Source organism: Microcebus murinus, chromosome 1, assembly GCF_040939455.1.
Source record: "Microcebus murinus isolate Inina chromosome 1, M.murinus_Inina_mat1.0, whole genome shotgun sequence".
Lineage (NCBI taxonomy): Eukaryota > Metazoa > Chordata > Mammalia > Primates > Cheirogaleidae > Microcebus > Microcebus murinus.
This window is the reverse complement of record NC_134104.1, coordinates 138,633,973-138,654,876: the sequence shown is the minus strand read 5'-3', so window position 1 is coordinate 138,654,876 and position 20,904 is coordinate 138,633,973. Positions and strand designations below refer to the sequence as shown.

At 38.1% G+C, this 20,904-nt stretch overlaps 1 protein-coding gene across 1 annotated transcript in view; it reads left to right on the top strand.

Moving 5' to 3' along the window:
• GADL1 (glutamate decarboxylase like 1) overlaps positions 1 to 20,904 on the top strand; it is a 165,322-nt gene that overhangs the window by 43,779 nt on the left and 100,639 nt on the right. Inside the window, exons 6-11 of the mRNA XM_076005950.1 lie at positions 557 to 672; positions 6,556 to 6,635; positions 6,755 to 6,809; positions 11,657 to 11,773; positions 17,439 to 17,503; positions 17,816 to 17,897. Of these exons, the coding sequence (XP_075862065.1) occupies positions 557 to 672; positions 6,556 to 6,635; positions 6,755 to 6,809; positions 11,657 to 11,773; positions 17,439 to 17,503; positions 17,816 to 17,897 (515 nt within the window). The remainder of the gene's footprint in view (positions 1 to 556; positions 673 to 6,555; positions 6,636 to 6,754; positions 6,810 to 11,656; positions 11,774 to 17,438; positions 17,504 to 17,815; positions 17,898 to 20,904) is intronic.

Here is a 20,904-nt window from a genome sequence, read left to right as displayed (position 1 = left end):
TGCTTAACAAATAAGATGTCTACAATTTAGGAGTCATATCTGACACAAATGAATTTATCTGCTGTTAAGAGATTGAAAGGTTTATAACTCCTCTAAATTTTTAAATCAACTTTACTTGAGAAGGTTCCTGAATCATATTTATTTATCCTACAATCCCTTTTTTTGGAGCCAGAGATGAGCATGTAATGTCATTTCAATTCTATTGATCAAGGGACAGAATATTGTTAACTTTGGAGACTTAGGTATTGACCTTAAGTCCAGAGCTCATAGATTGAAACTTTTGGTTTGAAAAAACCCTGGGATGAAAGAGTAGATCAAAATTTCTCTCTTTGCTGAGATTAAAAGTTCTGTAATTAGAGATTATGTAGTGTGTATATGAAATATCTGCAGTGATATTTCATATTTCAGGAGGGGGGGGTGTTTGGTTAGATGCCTTTCACACTGATTTGTCATTAGGCCAGAGCAGCTATAGCCATTTGTGTGTTCCCCTGTATTTAGCAGTTAGTGAGCTACAACTTCATGCTATGAATATGTCATTTTAATTTTGTTTTTGCAGGTGGTTCAGTGTCCAATATGTACGCAATGAATTTAGCTAGATACAAATATTGTCCTGATATTAAGGAAAAGGGACTGTCTGGGTTGCCGAGATTAATCCTTTTCACTTCAGCAGAGGTAAAACATTATTTTTGATATCAGATATAGATTTTCTGAGAGTGCATATTTAAGAGGGCATATTTGTTTGAGGACTCCTGATGCGATTTTATCCTATACTTGTGTCTAATACTGAAGTGTAACATAGTATTTTATTCCAAAGGAAATTCTAATAGGTTTGATATTGTAATGCCTGGCTACCCAATTTTGTATATCACCTTAATCTAAAATTTATAGTCTGTATTATATTCTTAAAAAAACAAGAAAATTTGAAAGAGCTGTCTCTTGCTCTGAATCTCTTTTTTGAGTGTCTTACTTGTTAGAAATTGAACAATCACTACTAATCTTGACCTTGTCTTATACTCACATGTCCTTATAAAATTGACTGCTTTGATTGTCTACTATAAGGGATTTGTGTCTTCCTTTTTAAGGGGTAAGGGAGCTATTCAATAACAGTTAACACAAGACACACACACACATACACACACACACACACACACATAATTAGATGTTGTCACAGTTCCCTATATCTCTTATTTTACTCTCCACTAAAGTAGAGGTCAGATTATGGATAAGTGCATTGGCTTTGAGTCAAGCTTCCTGGATTCAATTTCTGTCTCCATGCCTTACTATCCGAGTAACTTTGGGTAAGTTGGTTAACTTCTCTGTGCCTCAGTTTCCTAATCTATAAAAAAGAGTGTATCAGTTAGCTCATGTGTCTCACAAATTATCCCAAAACCCAGTGGCATAGAACCACATATATATATTATGACTTACAAGTCTTGGGCTAGTTAGGCAGTTCTGCTACACTTGGCCGGGCTCCCTTCCATGTCTGGGAATTGGCTGACTGATGGCTGGTCTAGGTGTGGCTCAGTTGGGATGACTCCAGGACTTCTCTCTGCCTTGTGTGTCTCTCATGCTCCAAGAGTACAGGAGTGTCCTCATGGCAATGGTACAAGTAAAAAAGAGTATGGAAACACACCAAGCCTCTTGAGTCCTAGCCTCAGAGCTGGCCATGGTCACTTCTGCCTCATTTTCTTGGCAAAGTCAGTCACATCTGTGGATCTATACCCAAGATGTTGGAGAATAGAACCCGCCTCCTGAGGGGACCTGCTACACAGTCCCCTGGCAAAGGGTATAGATTTGAGGAGCAGTGGACAACTGGGGCCTGTCATGCCATCTGGCAACCACATCGTGGTCATTGAGTAGTGAGTTGTTTCGATGATTCAGTGAGTTATTGACTGTAAAGTGGCAGCTGGCACACAATAGACACTCAAAAATATTAGATGCAATTATTAGCAGGAGGAGAATGATCCAGCTATAACAAGGTGGTTAGAAGTAGATGGCACAGCTTAGGTGCTGTCTTTATATGAAAGAAATCCTTTTTTTTCTCTTTTCTATTTTTGTGTGACACTGGTGGGTGCCGCTGTCCAGTCTATCACTGCTTCTTCCCCAGGTCCCTGGCAGGAAGAATCTAGCTTCTTACCTTCTGTGGTAATACCAGGTTCCCTGTCAAAAATGTGAGGTGGGCAAAATCTAAAAGCTCTCTGCTATTTCCAGCTGGGGTTGCCTGTATCTATTATTTTCCTCTTAAAGCAAAAGTTACTTTATCATAGTGAAGGAACAAATTGCACACTAATTTCTCCTCAGTGGGAGAAAACCTGACCACTCCCATGTTTTCCTCCCACCCTGTCTGACCTTTGCTTTGGTTAGGTCAGTGCTAAATGAAAGTGAGAGTTGAGTGAGGAGAGGCACCTGGGAGGAATCATCTAGTCTGAGATCTTAACTCAGCCATTTGAGGTTCTTCCTCATAAGACATTCTTTCTGTAGCAAGAGAAGAATGTCTGTAATGTAGACAGCTGGGAAAAACACTTGGTTATTTGGGATTATTGTGGAATAGAGTTTCTCTGTTTGAGTTTCAGCCTTGGATATTTCAGTCTAAGAACCTCAGTGGATCAGAGATGGAAAATTCCTCCTGTGTTTGGACTGCTAGTTGCAAGTCTGAGAAAGCTGATTAAATGCAGCCCTGGTTATCAGCTCAATATTTTTTCAATTTTTTCTTTTTCATTCTTCATTTGGTTTCAGACTTGCTAGAGTTCTTTTTTTTTTTTTTTTTTTGGAATAATTGCCTTGGAAAGGGAGAAGCCTAGAATAAAAGCAATACTTGGGAAAAGATCAATAACATGGGTGGGGCTGGTGAATTGGGAATGAAAAGAAATAGAAACCTCACATAGTTGTGAAACCAGAACTAAGTGATTTTTCTTTTTAATTTCCAAAAAGAGGCAAAATGTATGCCTTGGCTAACATGCCAGCAGAAGTTGAAGCCAGAAAAATCAAGAAATAGATGTGAATTCCGCAGAAAAATGCCATCACTTTGAGCACACTGGAGCCTTGAATGTACATTTTCACCACACCCATCCAGACCCCACTGGGCAGCTCTTTCCTTTCCCTGCTCTGCCAAAGAGACTCAGGTTATACCATTTGCATTATTTGAATTCATATTTTATTGGCTACCTTCACTGCATATTACAACAAATCAATCCATTTAGGTAAAAAAAGAATTAAAGAATCTTGTGTTTAATAAACAGTCTTAAATCCTGTGTTAGTCTTTTTCCTACACCTTCTTTGTTTTCTTTTAGGTGTTTGGTCCATGGCCCAGTCATTATTTTCCTGCATGGTTTTATTAAGTGGTCTTTTCCAGTTTTTGTACTACCCCAAGTTACTTCACCTCTATTTTGTACCATCAAATACAGAATGTATGCACCCTCTGAAGTATGCGTTTTTGCATTCTTCAGGTTTTGATTGTAATTCTACTATTGATAGAAACCTGTGAGATCAAGACAGAGACCCCTGCACTGTCAATATATCCCAGGTAGCCTCTCCAGTGCTAAATGGGAATCAAAGAAAAGGATATTTTTAGAGAAAAAAAAAAAGTAATACATGTATGGCTTGATTAGCAGTCAGATATAAATTCCTTGGGTGTGCAGAAATCCTAGGTTTGTAAAGTTCCTGGCTAATTCAAATCACTTTTGGAATCCAGCATAAAGTAGTGATCATTGTTTGCCACTAAAATAAAAGTGATGGTGAAAAAGAAACTCTTACCTCCCAGGCCAATGATCAGTTGGCCCAGTTCCTCTTGTGGCAGGGCCAGGGCTAGGGAGAGGCAAGTGAGACTTCTAGGGTGCACATCTGAGCATTGTGCTTCCTTAAATTTTGCACCCTGGGTTTCTCATTCACTTCATCATGCTCTTCAGGTGAGACTGAACTGGGCTGACGTGTTGTCGTGGGCTTCTCAGTGGGCGAGCACATGCTCCTTGGGATGTCCTGCAGGCCATGAGGTTGGACTCAGTCTCTCTGGATTCTGGCTCTGGCCTCTTTAGGAATTACATCAGCTGTGCGTTCTTGGAGAAGTCCCATGGCCATTCTTTTCCTTCATTCTCTAAAATGTAACATTTATATACCCTGTTCTCCCTGCCAGCTCATTTGAGCATCAAATTAGTCAGCACAACAAGGAGTCCAAGTGTCCAGGCCACAGTGTACACTGAGGAGAAAGCAGCAGCTTTATTGAGAAGCCCAAGGTCATAGAAAAAAAAACCATCCTTGTGGGAACCGGAAAGTAAAAACTTCACCTCAATGCTGTCTTTCATTTAGGCACTTGCTGCTTTATCTTTATAGCAATGAATACCCGCTGAGATTTTTTTTCGTTTTCTGTAGATTTATGAAACCTATGGGGAGGTTGGGTCTTAGAACAACTGACACCTTTTGCCAGTGACAGGAACAGCCACCGTTTGTTTCTAAATGCAGTTGTTACTTCTGAATTCCAGCCTTCTAGGTTTTTCCTTTCCTTGAAACTACTCAGCATGTCTGAAGCATCACCCTCTTTTTTTTCCTCTCCTTCCAGGGCTCTTTTCCTTCTCTGATTCTGTCAGATGTTTAGCCTTCAGTTTTGCAGACTTTCCAAAAATCTGCCCTTGTCTATTTAAGATCGACATTGGGCCATACTTTGCCCAGAGGCACTTAAAGATAGCTCTATGAAAGTGGTTATTATTCTGATTACAAGTTTTTTACTCAGTATACCCATTGGTGTGAGATACTTACTATTATTTCTCAGGGGGAAAGCACCATGATTTTCCTTACAGTCAGATGTCAGAGGGGTAGGCCAGCATTTATCATTATGAAATCAGTAGATGTTTGGTTGCCAGAGACTGAATCTCTGGTGAGAATTAATTCACCTTAGCTATGTCTCCTTAGCTATGGCAGGCATGTCACCTGCTATCAGCATAGGCTGATGTAGCAAGTAGAAAATTAATTACATTTTCATGTACATTTTGACTCTTCAATATGCATATGTTCTTATAACAACCTGAAATAAATGCATCCTATAGGCATTTTGGATGCATCCTATTTGATATTTGGAAATTGATTATTTAGGATGGCTTCATTTTTCCTTCTGCATTTATTTTTACAGAGTTAAAAAAAGAGCTCTCAATAAAACTCTCTTGACAAAAGATGGAAAAAATTACCACATTTGAGGGAATATATCAAGTTAAGTGTGAAGGCATGACTACTCTTTTAATGTATTCATACCTACAAATTAAATTACTAAGGTTTTTTTCGGTACAATAATGTCCTTTAGCACCTTCATTTTTCTGGCACGAAGAAGAATTAATTGACCACCTGTCCTCACTAATGTGTAAAGAGAGACATCTCCAATGTTTGAATGCTAATTATTTTATGGGCTTTGTGTAGTGTAGAGAAAAAGGCCCAATGATCTAAAGCATATACTACTATTTGCCAATAAGAAATAGACCAGACCTAATCCCAGAACCATCTATTAGCCTCATGCATGCATACCTGAGTCGTTTGTCTACAAATTATTATTACTTTATTCTTATGATTTTAGCCACATTCCTGTGTATCCAATTTCAGCCTTATATTCAATATTAAACAAGACTGGTCAAGTGTCTGATCAGCATTTATAACCCATTGTTTGCTCTTGGAAATAATTAAATTCTTCTCTAGTCTGTGATTGCATTCCTTGAGAAAGTCTTGCTCTCCTTAGAGGGCTTTGAGTCAGCAGTGGACTAGATTCTAAGTTTCCATTAATAGTGAAGCTTATCTGTATCATCAAGAGAAACTTTTTCAACATTATGGAAAACAATAGCCTCCAGTGACCTAGTTTGTTCCATGTGCCAGACTCTGTGCTAAGCCCCTTGCATATATTCATCCATTTCATCCTATAACAAGCAGATGGAGGCCAGCCTCGGTGGCTCTTGCCTGTAATCCTAGCACTCTGAGAGGCGGAGGCAAAGGATGACTCAAGATCAGGAGTTCAAGACCAGCCTGAGCAAGAGTGAGACCCCATCTCTACTAAAAATAGAAAGAAATTAGCTGGACAACTGAAAATACAGAAAAAAATGAACTGGGCATGGTGGTGCATGCTTGTAGTCCCAGCTACTCTGGAGGCTGAGGCAGAAGGATTGCTTAAGCCCAGGAGTTTGAGGTTATTGTGAGCTAGGCTGATACCACGGCACTCTAGCCCAGGAAACTGAGCGAGCCTCTGTCTCCAAAAAAAAGAAACAGATAGAACAGGCATTATTCACATGACCTCTTTATAGATTAGCAAACTGAGGCTTGGAGAGTACACATTATTTGTTCAAGATTCCATAGCTGTTAACTGGAACACATTGAAGTTAAATCCTGGTTTCTATGACCCCCAAAGTCAATGTTCTTAACCACTGTACTAAGGAGCCCAATAAAATTGCTTTTTTCTTTTTCTTTTATGTAATGATGACTCAAAGATTGTGCTCAGCCATAATGACTTACCCCCACTTGGATAATAAGGCATACTTTCTTATGCTATGTATTGATGTTTCTCCCTTCCCCCACCCCCTTTTAATTCAGTGTCATTACTCCATGAAGAAGGCAGCCTCCTTTCTTGGGATTGGCACTGAGAACGTCTGCTTTGTGGGAACAGATGGAAGGTAATGGGGACAGGATCCGGAAGCTTGGTGGGTGGTGAAAATTCATACTGTTTAAAAAGCAGTGCCATTGGCTGTTAACTACTGAACATAACTGAAAGTCTCAAATCTGTGTCCCTTAGAGGTAAAATGCTACCTGAGGAATTGGAGAAGCAAGTCTGGCAAGCCAAAAAAGAGGTGAGAGGGGAGAAAGAAAGGGAGAGAAAACATGTGTGTGTGTGTGTGTGTGTGTGTGTGTGTGTGTGTGTGCATGTGAGAGACAGAGAGAGAGAGAGAGATATTAACGGGGAGCGAATGCACACAGCCAAAACCATTTCTATGTGTGGGAGACAGAAGAGAGCACATTCGAGTTAAAATAGGAAAACTCATTTGCAGATGTTCTATTTCCAGGTGCTTGGCTCTCCATTTTCTGTGGAGTTTCTCGGATGTTCTCATTCCCAGGTGGCCGGAGCCTATTAAAACACTGATGTCACCGTGTTCAGGATTCTTGGCTAGAATAAGCCCTAAGGATGAACTCAGCCTCTCCAACAGGGTCCCAGAAACTACTCTCCTTTATAAATCCTTTCTTTGAGAAATCTACAGGCCAAACCAATTGTCTCTGGGCTGCATTCAGGATGATTCCTGATTTCTCGATCAACCTGTCTTTCTAGGTTTACCTCCAACCCAAACAAAGCCCATCCATCACTACGGGTGTCCAGTCTGGGACTAGTATTTCAGTGGCAGAATGTCCTTTCTTCCTTAGCTGCTAGAATATAGCACAACTGAAATGCTAGAGGAAGCAAGGCATGCCCTGTGTCATGCATGTGCTGTAGCTGAGGCTGGCCCAGATGCCTGCTTTTTATTATTACAAGGTGTGTCACCATTTTAGTGCCAGTCATTTTGCTTTTTGGACCAAAAGCCTGCTGGGTTGGGGGCACCTACTTCACTGCTTCCCTCCTGTCCCACCGTCACCTCTACTGCTAATGGAGCTTCAGACCATTCTTCAGAAATTTTCCAACAGGTAGCAACAAAGTCAGGCATGACTGCTGAAAATGAAAAGCCCAGCTTCTGAGCTGGGATGTAAGTATATTTATCCTCATAGGAGTTTGCACTCTAAGAAGGATGTGTTTTTAAATTTAAGTTTTAATATGATACTTCCATTGTTGTACTCTTTATTTTTTTCAAATTTTCATTAAAAAATCACCTTATCCTGGGGCATGGTAGATCACTACATTTGGTTCGAACTTCTGTACTTAAAGGTTCTGCCATTATTACAGACGTATTGGCTTCAGGTGTGTGCCCTTAGATCTATATTTATCTTTTTTTTTTAACATTCCAATGATAAATGGATTTGATAGTTATCTGTTGGTTGAGCTATCAGATTTCTTTGACTCCTTGGTGACATTCTGCATAACAACTTGTAAGGAGTTTGTTCTGTGAATTACAGATATTATTTTCTAGTTTTAGTTTCATCTTTTTTATATACAAGCTCCTATAAAAAATAACTTTCATTATGTAATTAATGCTTGTTGGTGGGGAATATTGATTATGTTTTTCGTAGGATTCATACGATTCCTTCCTTCTTTCTTCTCTTCCTCCCTCTGTCTTTTCCTCTCTCTTTCTCTCCCTCCTCTCTCCTCCCCCACCTCCTACATTTTAAACTTTTCATTATGGAGTATTTCAAATATACCAAACTAATTTAATAACCATCCATCCATCCACCCTGAAACTTCACCCATCCTTAGCTCATGCTCCTTTCTATTTCATCCAACCTGCATCCCCTCCCACCACCTCTAGGTTAGGGTTTGATGCAAACCCTGAACATCACATCATTTGATCCACAAATATTTCAGTATATCTGTAAAAGATATGTACTCACTTTTTAAAAAAGTAATGCTATGATTATATCTAAAATAATATTTTTATATTATCAAATATTCAGTCTATATTACCGTTTCTCCCATTGCCTTTTTAAGAATAGTTGGCTTGTTTGAATAAGGATATAAACAAAAACCACACATTGTATTTGGTTAATATGTCACATAAAACTTTCTAATTTACAGCTTTCTCCTCCCCTGTTTTCCCCTTCTACAATTTATTTGTTGAAGAAATCAGGTCCTTTGTCCTGTAGAATTTTCCAAGTTATAGATTTTATAGATTACATAAAAAACTTGAGATTCTATATACCCCCCCCTCCTCTGTGCCACTCTGTCTGTTCTCTATATTTCCTGTAATTTGGCAGTTAGATCTTGAGACCGATGAGATTCAAGTTGGATTTTTTTCTTTTAACCAGGAATGCTTCATGGGTGGCATTTTGTCCTGCCATCAGGAGACATCTCATGTCTCTTTTTGTAATAACATTGAGTCTGGTATTGTCAGTCCATTCATTAGAAAGACCTCAGTCCACATCTCAGCTCATGGATTTCACTGCCATTGATGATCATTGTCTAGACCCATTATTCCTTTAAGTGATATTCTAATCCATTCTCTCATTCCTTCTTTATTGGCAGGCATTACACTATGAAGAAAAATGTTCCTGATCCCTATTTGGTTTTCCTAAAGAAATAGTTTACACAGACGATGCAGGATAAATGTTTTATCTTTCCCCTTTATTTATCAGCTTTTACAATCACGAGTTTGTTACCAAGCATCCCCTATGAGAGCCCCTTGCTTTTTTAGTATCATTAATAATTCATGTTTCTAGTTTAGTGGGTTTTATTCCACCGCAGTCATTATTATTTTTGTTGCTCAAATTTTTGTTTGTTTTAACGACGAAAGTACATGAAACTGAACATAATCCTAAAGTTGAGAGCTTGAAAAAAGAAGTTTTTAAAAAGTAAAAATTGCTGTAGGCACATTTTAAAGTAGGGCAATGGGGTTAGCATTGATATGTCTCAGTTTTCTTTCAAGTCAGTTAATACCACAGTCAGGATTCACCAAAGACAAACATTGCCTCCCTCGTGAGATAATAATATGTGATGACTACTTTATTTTTCTCAGTAGCTTCAGATCTAGTTGTTTCATTGCAAGCTTCTAACTCATATTGTTTCAGATGTAAGGAGTAAGTACATCAACTTTTTTTCCTGCTTGGATGCAACTGCCTGGCCTGTGACCACCCATTAAAAAACTGTTGAGTAGTGACCTTTACTTGATGCTATTGCAAAGATGGTGAAAACCACAAAGCGTTAGAGGTTCTAAAGTGCTTACTGACAAGCCCAAACTAGAATGACAACTGAGTATTCAGAGGTATTTTTGCGTATGAGTGTTTGAAATGACAAACTTTCTCAAGGCATACAGCTCATCAGCAGCATGCAATCAATACTGTCTCCACTGAATTTTCTCATTAACAGCATGTGATACGGGGAAGAAAAATATCTGGAAGGTTAAATCCAGATGGCAAAAGTTTAATTTCTGAGCCTGATATTTATGGCAAGATTTTTTAAAAGGTGAGGAAAACTCATTAATAGGCTATAACAGCTTGCATAGGTATTTTCTTATGACTGTCAGGATGTCATATAGTTTATGAGGAAAAGCCCAATCATTAAAGACACCTTAAATGGTTTTAGCAAATTACGTTTTCTATTGCTTTTAATGATTGATGTAAATCTGGTCTCATTTCCTTTAGGTCACTGACACGATAAAGCCATAATCTGTTTGTAGTTGAGTGCAGAGAAGAATTTCCAAAGCCCGTGGTTTCCCAGGGGCTCTGTCCCCTGCTGGCCTGGCTCTGAGAGGTTTGGGCAGACTGGATTCTATTCGTCACAGCTGTTTTCCAACAAGGAGAATGGATTCATTCTGTGCCGTCTCATTGATTCCTATGCATCCCAACTTGGAGATGTGGACCAAGTATTCTTGCTCTGCCCCACTTTCATTGAGAAATAACATCTTTCTGTCAAAAGTCAGTTACATTGGAATGAGTTTGGTTCAAACACAACCACCCCTGACATTGAAGGGCATAAAAAATATATTGCAATAACAATGAACTTTATGATAAAACTGAGGGAAAAAATGGCTCCATGCTAAATGGAGATAAAATGACCTTTATAGGCAGTAAACATTTTTGTCACTTATTCCTCAGGTACTGTAGAATCTTAAAATCCTAGTTGTCCCCTCAGCCCCATTTGCCTGCAAGTTTTTTCCTCCAGGCCACTTCTATAGTGAGCAGCACATGTCTGCCACCATGCTGGGCTAGATCCATTTGGAAACAGCCTCATGTACTCTTCTTCTACCTGGTTGGCACAGGGTCCATTAACGGGGCCAAAGTGTCTGGCTAGGTTGGCTGGGATTACCACTCATCTCTGCATGTGCTACTACATTCTCCCTTTTCTCCCCCATTTTCCACTGGCACATCTTTATAATATACAACCATCAGCTATATGAGGAGGGATAATCATGGTAGGAGGGATACAGGTTTTCTTTTTCAGCACATTCCAGTGAATTCCTGTGTTGTGACACCCATTGGGACAATATATCCCAGTGAGTTTGCCTTATCCCCTCTGCTGCTGAATTTGTACCTGAGCACATTCTTTGTTTTGTAACTGCACTTCCTTTACAAGGAGACAAGCAGACAAGCCTGCATGGTTTACCCCCGGAGCTGGGTATTTGTCTTCCAATCTTGTTCTTTCTTTATTTTGGAGAAGGCGACAATGCTGGCATATGAAGATCCAATATATTCCTTCGGGAGTAAATTAGAAATCATATAGAATGTCAGTTTGCATTGTGGTCGAGATTATTCACTTTCTATTTGGGCAGCCAATACAACAGAATTTCACAAATGAGAGTAATAATAATGAGGATGATTATTGAGCTGGGACAAAAGACTACTATTGTCATAGTATTTTCTCAGTTTCCCAACGTATTTTTATAAATAGTGTGACAAGAGGCCACATAACGGGGAAGTTTAAAAACACCCATTGAATGAATGATTACCTTCAAAGAAACCAAATGACTGTAGGGTGCATAACACTTTATGTTCACCAATCTATGACAGGACCAGTTTAGTGGTGAGGGTAACAACTCTCTTTGTGTGTGTATCCTTCTCACAGGGGGCAGCACCATTTCTTGTCTGTGCCACCTCTGGTACAACTGTGTTGGGAGCCTTCGACCCTCTAGATGACATAGCTGACATCTGTGAGAGGCATGGCCTCTGGCTTCATGTGGATGTAAGTTCATCTATGTGTACACATCTATTTAACTGCCTAGTCTTTCTGTAGCCTGGGTATGGAGTTTTCCATAGTCTCAGAAACCGTATGTGAAGCCCCCTCTACTTTTATTTGTGTATGTTTCTAATTTAGGGAAATAAGTATGCCATTTTCTCTAAGGTATAAAGAAGATTCCAAGACTTCATGCAAATGTTGTTTTAGTTTTCTGGATTCCATTTTATTTTCTCCTCTCCTGTGAACCAAATTATTTGGTCCCTGAATCTACTGTCACTGAAGCAGTGTGTACAGGACACATTTTGGACTAGGGAACCAAGGGACTTTGATTTTGGATAATATTGTGCCTCTTCATTGTGATCTTAGCCCTTGGATGTCAGTTTCTTCATTTGTAAAGAGGGGGATGGTGGATGTGGTCTGCAAACTATCTTCTAGCTCTAAAATGATATGATTCCAATCAGCTGGAAAGTGCAAAAATCTACATTAACTAATTGTGTACTATAATTAAAGCAAGTTTCATTTGGATCTGTCAGATAATTATTTAAGAGAGGTTGGGATAACAAATTCTTCAGAATTTTCTAACTTGAAGAATTGACTAGAATTGATTAGAATTTTTCTAATTAATTTTATAAGTTCTAGGGTTCTTCGTAGTAAATTTTTTCATAAAGGTAACTTTTACGATTATACTTATCCAGGGTTAAAAAGATAAATGCAGCCAGTTATAATTGCTTGTTAAGCTTTTTAGTTTTCTTTTCTTTTCTTTTCTTTTTTCTTTTCTTTTTCTGTGAAACCAGGAGGTAATTAGTTTCATTCTAACCAAGAAAAGGGATGAATATGCTATTTAGGGAACTTTCTTCCAGTGGGCAAGTGGTTCAGATCCTTCTTGTAAGAAGAAATATTTTTTGACTTGCTGAACAGAAGGTAACTGAGCATTTGAGGGATATATTTACACACAATTTTGTAGTTTGGATGATTTTATGTTTTCAAGGTGAAGTGTCCCTGATATGATTCAAGGTTTATGTTAAATGCATGCCAATATTTGGTAAAACCAATAGTGGTACAAAGCCCACTGGAGTTATGGGCTTTACTGGTATGCCGATGGCAATATTTCGAGTAGATTATTTGTGACTTCTTTAAATGGGACTTTAATATTTGTATCTATTCACATTCAACTTATATTTCATTGATTTTTATATACTTAGGAGCATAATAATACATTATATCCTAAAAGATAATATGAAGTGAGCACATTTATAACTGTGGAAATAAGAGGAAAAAATCAAATACATTGGCAGGTATACTTAAATATTCTATTCTCATAAAAGAAACATCAAATATGGATTATATAGTTTATGTAAAACAGAGCTAGAACAGCAATTTCTAAATTAGGAGCCATATTAAGAGATTTATGGAACTTAGAAAGAATTGTAATTTATAAGTATGAATGAAAAGATCTCTAGGTTTTCTAAAAATTAAAGGTAGAATCTTTGAAGAAAACATTTTTTAAAGGAAATACAGAAGCCACTCCAAATTATTCTATTTGTGCACACTAGGCATCTGGCAAATGCCTATAGTATTAGATTATATTTGACAGCAGCCCATCTGACCTGTAAAGATAGTATTCACCCATCTGTGTCAAATGGATAAAACGTTATTAATATTACAATAGCATCTAGCTTATCTTGAAGAAACTTCTTATATCTTGGTGGTTTATTATTTTAAAAATAAAATGTTAACAAAATTGCAGTAATTGCTTTGACCTGTTGGAAATCTTCTAAAGGCATCTTCTATAAAGATCGTTAAAAATATTAAAAACTGATATTTACTTTATCTCACTTTGCAAATTAAATTATGATTACTTGTTCTTCTGGGTTTTCTATAAAACCAAGTTGCCCTGCATACATACTGTATTTTATTAAATCTAAGGTGCATTTTTAAAAATACTTTTAACATCTTTGAAATTGATATTTTGATGTCATTTTTCTTCTTTCTTGGTGATATACAAAAAATGTTGAACATTACATTTGAAGATGTCTTAAATTTGGTTAATTATAGTGCATTTTAAAACAACTAAATAAGAGAAAGTTTAGTTTTGTTGGGATCTTTTGCCTTCAGTACCATTCTTCTTCCATGAGAGCAAATGGCATTTTAGCCTCTGCCTTAGACGAGAACGTCAGGTCCGGTCCAGTTATTCTTTGAAGCAGAGGCTGTGGCTTCTGTGAAGCCTCACATTCCCAGCAAAGCTTCCAGATCTCTCACCCACTCTTCATGCCAAGTCTAAGAGAAGGCAGTAGTAACATTGTGTTTAAAATCACTGGCTTTTCATAAAAAAGAATGAAATCCTGTAATTTGCAACAATATGAGTAGAACTAAAGAAGGTTACATTAAGTGAAATAAGCCAAGCACAGAAAGACAAATCTCACATGTTCTCACTTATATGTGGAAGCTAAATATTAAAAACAATTGATCTCATGGGGACAGAGAGTAGTATGGTGGTTACCAGAGGCTGAAAAGGGTATCAGGAAGCAGGGAATAAAGGAGGGATCGTTAATGGGTGCAGGAATATGGTTAGATAATTAGATAGAATGAATAATCTTTGATAGCACAACAAAGTTGTGCTTATAGTCAACAATAAGCTAGGGTATACTTTAAAATACTAAAAGAGTGGAATTGGAATGTTCCTAACACAAAGAAATGATAAATGCTTGAGATGATGGATACCCCAATTGCCCTGATTTAATTATTATACATTGTATGATTGTATCAAAACAACATCATATATACCCTATATACTACTATTATGTATCCATAATAAAAAAATTTAAATTTGAGAATAAGTAAATAAAATAAAAATAAAATCATGGGCTTTAGAAGCTACCAAATCTCCACTTCTGCCTCCACCTCCATTTCCACTTCTGCCTCCACCTCCTTTTCAGGATTGGTTCTACTATTACTTTATTAAATAATTAATTAAAGAGAAAAAATATGCCAAATGGTTTACCATGATGCCTAGCATATAATGACAGTCTTTATTGAGAAGGAAAATCAAGTTTCTGCATCATTTAGGTGATTGGTTTAATATTTTTGCAAGTTCTGGAGTTAGGAACTTAGAAAGTAAAGCAAATTGAAGTAGGGCATTGACATCAGGGGTGTTTTCTTTTTTCCTTTAGAAGAATAAATTTGTGGGCAAGCTGTCCTTAACCCTGCCAAATCACTTTGTAAACCAGTGAACTAATGCTTTGAAAGAATTAATGTGATTTTAAAACTTAAATCCAGTTCACTAGGATGGGGAGAATATGGTTTACTTTTTCAGAGAGGAAGAGGAGGCAGAGGGTAGTGCAGGGGGCATGATGGAGTAGAAGTCAGGGTATGGGGCAGGTGGAAGGGATGAAAGAGTAAATGGGTGTGGCTGAGTCCTACTAACTAATCCTTCCCCTAGTTGTCACTGGTAGATTCTCAATGAGGTTGGGGATGAAAGAATTGAGAAAGGTAGGCAATACTGTATTTACAGTGTGTGATGAAAGTAAAAAAACCTAATGTAAGTCATCTGAGTGTTTTTTTTGTTGTTGTTGTTGTTTATATTTTTGAGACAGAGTTTTGCTTTGTTGCCCAGGCTAGAGTACGTGCTGTGGCATCAGCCTAGCTCACAGCAACCTCAAACTCCCGGGCTCAAGCAATCCTGCTGCCTCAGCCGCCCGAGTAGCTGGGACTACAGGCATGCGCCACCATGCCCGCCTAATTTTTTCTATATATATTAGTTGGCCAATTAATTTCTTTCTATTTATAGTAGAGACGGGGTCTCGCTCTTGCTCAGGCTGGTTTCGAACTCCTGACCTCGAACAAACTGCCCGCCTTGGCCTCCCAGAGTGGTAGGATTACAGGCATGAACCACTGTGCCCGACCACATCTTAATGTTTGAGAAGATCAAGATCTCAAAATCCAGATCTGGGATCCTCGTGGCAAGGCTAGAATAAAATTTTCCTCAATTCGGAAGGCAGTTGCTCTTACAACCCAGCCTTAGTGGCATGTGGTGTGTTGTGAATCCCAGTGGGGAAGACAGTGCAGAAAGAAGAGAACTTGACTGGCAACTCCAAGTCATCAATCCTATACCTGGGAACCTCTAGGATTTGCACACACGCCACCCTTGAGACACATCAGAGCTAGCAAGCCCTTGGGGACCCCATCATGTTGTTGGAGACTCTAATCCATGAAATCAAGGCTGGTGCTAAGGCATGTGGGGGTCCTAAGGCTTATATTTAAAGAAGCATTCACTTTGGGGCTATGCAAGAGTCCAACTCTGACAGTGAGCTCCTCCTTAAATTGTGCACCCTAGTGACTCATTCACCTCACCCTAGACTCGGCTCTGAATGAGAGAGCTGTTTTTAAATGAGATGTAAGGCTACAAAGTGGATTGTGCTGTACTTTCTCTTTATTGGTTACCAATGGGCCCAGTTTTTGTAATACTCTGAGGATCATGAAGATGTTTCATTTCCTTTATCTTCTGTATCTGTGGGGCATACAATCATTGCACTTCTTTCTACATAATATTGATGTCTACCTATCTTTTAAAATTCTATAGCCCAAAATAGGATAGCCCTTGCCTATATCTCAGGCAACTCCTAAACTCACCTACTGCATAAAACATTTCCATCACCCTCAATTTGCGGCACTGTACTCCCCAATTTGGCCAGATTGTCACCTTCCTTAAGTCATGATGTTATGAAAAGAGAACGAGCTTTGGATCCGAGTCTTATTTTTATTACCTGTGAGACCTTCAACAATTTACCTAACGCCTTAGTTTATCTATTAAAAATGGAGGTGAAAAATCACTCCATTCGCAATGGGATGCTCTAAGGGTAAAATAAACAAGGAAAGCATTTAATATAGTCTAAGCTATTCTCCTGGGATTCTCTCGGGAGAGTCATCCTTCATAGTCCTACAAATTAAAACTTAGAAGTCTGTTCAGTTTTCAAGGAGAAAACTGATTCTTTTATTTCCTACATTGATTCTCCCTCCCTTCCTTCCAGACTTGTTGAATATGGGATTTACTTTCATCTCAACTCCCCTCTCCTTTGCTCATAAAATGTATCTCTTTAATGAATAACTTCCTTATGTCTCCAGCTTCCTTTCTCACCCTTCCATGTTTGATTTGCAAATATTTCTGAAAGACATTTGGCTAAAAGGATCTCATTTTTTATTAACAGGAGATTTTTCTAGCTAGTCCAACCCTAGTTAGTCTTCTACCCACCTTGACAATAATATGCTTCGTTCATTACATGGAATGCCAACCCATGTCTCATCACAGTGTGAATGGCAAAATGTCAACATTGTGAAGATGTTGTCTGTTATAGAGTCTAAGCTTCAACAGAACATGGACGTTTAATCTATTTTCATCCACACACAGCTCAACTGGTTAATATCCCAATTTCTTCATGATGTGTGAATTTAAATTCTAAGGGTCACTGGATGTCCACCGATCGTGATGAGGTTCTGGTTGCCTGAGTTGAGACAGTGGTTAAAATTTCCTAGAGTACAAATTAGTTAATATGACATAAAACGAAGTATCAAATAGCACAGATTGAGATTGCCACTGTGGGATTTCTATGACAACCTTCTGGAAAACAAATAAAATTGAAATAACATTGTTTTGATTATATAACTATCTCAACAGGCTTCTTGGGGTGGCTCAGCTTTGATGTCAAGGAAGCATCGCAAGCTTCTCCATGGCATCCACAGGTAAATGTAGTTTCCCAGGTTACAGCTGACTTTAATTTAGGCAAAGGGATCTCTTTGGACATTGATCCTCCAAGTAACATTTTGAGAATAGGCAAAAACAAAGTAATTGTTTTGCTTAAACAAACCAGAAAAAGAAAAAGAAAAAAAGAAGAAAACCTCTAAATTCACCAAACCATTCAGACAAGTAAATTCTGCAGAATGGTAACTTGTATATGAGTATTGAATGTGGAGCCTGCTAATGGTAGTGTTCTTTCTGTGGAAAATAATTGAGTCCTCTCCCTACTCTGTTTTGCTCTTTGTTTAACACAATAGGGCTGACTCTGTGGCCTGGAACCCACACAAGATGCTGATGGCTGGAATCCAGTGCTGTGCTCTTCTCGTGAAAGACAAATCCGTGAGTTTTCCTCTCACTGTCTTTTGGACACTGGGGTAGGGGGTGTTAAATTGCCATGTTTGTGGAGGACTCCATTGTTGCTTGTCCTGTGGTGACTTGGGCCAAGTGTAGATGAAGGTCTTTGGGGAATGTTGATGGTCTCCAAATGAAAGATAAATAATCCCGGAAAAAAGATTTAGTGTTTCTGCTCAGGTAATCTTGTGGATTTGATTTAGGTATTATATAATCTCATTAGTTACAGCAAAATGGTCTCTCTCGCCCTCATTTGGATTATATTTTAAAACTCAGTTTTAAACATTGCCAAGATTTTTTTTCTCCTTGATTAAGCCTGGGATTTAAGTTATCTTGGAACTTCTGCTCACTGAGAAAGTAGAACAGATGTGTGTCATACATTAAATTGAATGCTTAATATGCTTAGCTAGAGCTTAACAGCCGTTTATATGGGAAGATGTGAGTGCAGGACTGATCATGGAACACTGATTTATTAAGGGATTGCTTGTCTCGAGTGGTTGGTACATAGCTACTTTTGGAACACTGGGGAGAGTTGGAAACTAGTCTGGGTTACTATGAAGCAAATGGGGAAAAAAGTTGTTGAGGTTTCTCTTGGCCAGAAGCATAAACTCTATGTTTTCCATGGGTTAAATAAGGATCCTTGTGGGAAGTGGCCCAGGCTGGGAAGTGCTACTTCATTCTTAGAAATGCCTCCTCAAGATCTGTGTTCAGCATGTGGGTGATCTTTCTCAGCCATCTGTTTACATTTTTTTTTCCTTAGGGGACTCCCTTTGCCAATGCTAAAGTCATTTTCTGTTTTTAAGGAATTTTATTTCAAATGAAAACCATATTTAAAACTTGAAACCTAGTCTTGCATGTGTGGATATTTACAACTCTTCTTTTTTTTTTTTTTTAAATGATATTTGTATGTTAGTGCCCTGTGTGTTTTGACATGACTAAACAGAATGCCCACAAGAAACAGATTTTGCATCCGTGGAAATAGACACTCTCAGGAATATGAATCAGTTCCTTAATGTTTTATTAGGTTTGCTATAGTTGAATATAACCAATACAATTTAATGGTTTTCATTTAAATTTTAAAATTGTGTTGTGCCTATATGTACAGCTGAAAGGGAGTTTAGGGTTACTGTTTCATTGGTGACCCAAAGAACATGATCAACTTGCCCATAGGTATGCATTTAGGACTCGGCAGAGATAGGAGTAAATTAAAAGAATGGTTGGTCTAAACATAGGAACAAAAATGCATCCAGCATCTTTTATGTGCCAGGCATTTTACATTTGCTTTCTTCCTCATCAGCCAATCTGAATGACAAATGCATCCATTGGTATGATGCTCTCAAGAGTGGAAAAATTTAGAGCAAAAATTTTATGACTACTCTGTTAAATAACTTCCTAGCTCGTATTCACTTTTTCTTGTTGAATGATGTTTGAGTGATTTAGCCAAGAATTGATTTACATTTATGTACTTGAGGCAATTTAAATTTTTCTGGATCATATAACTCCTTAACAGGGGTTAAAATTTTATGTTTTTAAAATAATTCATTCCTATATCTCAATGACAACAATAATAACCATGTCTACTCTCATGGCAGGAATTAAGAGGTTACAAGAATTGCATTCACTGTGCAAACAATTGTGCACTTTCAGAAAATTGTCCTTTTTTGATGAAAGTACTGTTTTTAATTTAAATGGAATAAGAAGCTGAACCATGAGAAATGAGATACGGCGATCAGTTTTGTGTTGGCAGTTTTCTATCTCTTTTGTACTTGTTTTCTGATTCTATTGTTCTCTTTCATAGTCATTCATTCATTCTTTTAATCAACACTAACTGATCTACGTAGGCCAGGCCCTGTGTTGATTCTCGACTTACAGCAGTGAACAAGACAGACATACTCCCCATAGTCAAAGAGTTTATAATCTCACAGAGAATACAATGAACAAAAATGTACAATTTAATTCTTAACTTGTTGCACCAAAGAATAAGCACACCAAATACTATCAGATTCTGTTGATTGTAAAGTCAACCACCATTTCTACCTCCTTCTCTTCTTGCCCAACTCCCAATACTTACCTAACCGGCCTCCCTTTCAGTCACTATGTGACACAGATATGGTGAATGTGATATAGGAGAAATGTGGCGAGAAAGATTTTAGTCTGTGATAGAGGTGATATACACAAGATGTATGATATACACATTCTTCCCCCATTTTTCTGCTTTGAATGCAGTTGTGTCAGAACATGATGCATGGGTCTCTGACAGCCACCTTGTTGCCATAAGACAGTGACCCTAAATTTAAAAATGAATGTGCACAGAATAGCAGAATAGACAAGGAAAAGTTGTGGTCTTGTATAATGATTTTGAAATGTTGCCTCAACCCTGGAAGTGCCTAATTCTGGACTTTTTGTGATAGGCGGTCATTAAAATTAAATGTTTTTTGTTCTGAAACCATCTCCATTGGGTAATCTATTTCTTGCAGCCGATGCACCCCTATCTGATACAGAGAGGAGTATGAGACTTTGAGAATACATAGCAGGAAAACCTAAGATGTCCCAGGTGAGAGGAACAGCATGTAAACATTCTCTAAGAAAGGAAGTTCCTTTCTTTAATTTTAGAAACTGAAAGAAGTCTATTGCAGCTAAAGCACAGAGAATAATGTGAAGACTGACATAAGCTAAGACTACAGGATTAAACAGTGGGTAGATCATGTAGGCTCTTAGAGACCACCCTAGTGATTTTAGACTTGATCTTCAGAACAACAGAAGAACATTAAAACTAGGGAGTAGTCAGAAAAGATTTTAATTTAAGACAACGAATTAGAGGGGAGAAAAAATGGAGGCAAGACTAAGAAAATGTTTGCGGAATCTAAGCAAGAGTTGATGGCAAGGGAGGTGGGAAATTGTGGTGAAATTGAAAATATATTATAGTTTAGCTGCAAAGTAGACAGGGCTAAATTACTCATTGTCTGTGGGAGATAAGAGAGAAGTAGGTGTCATG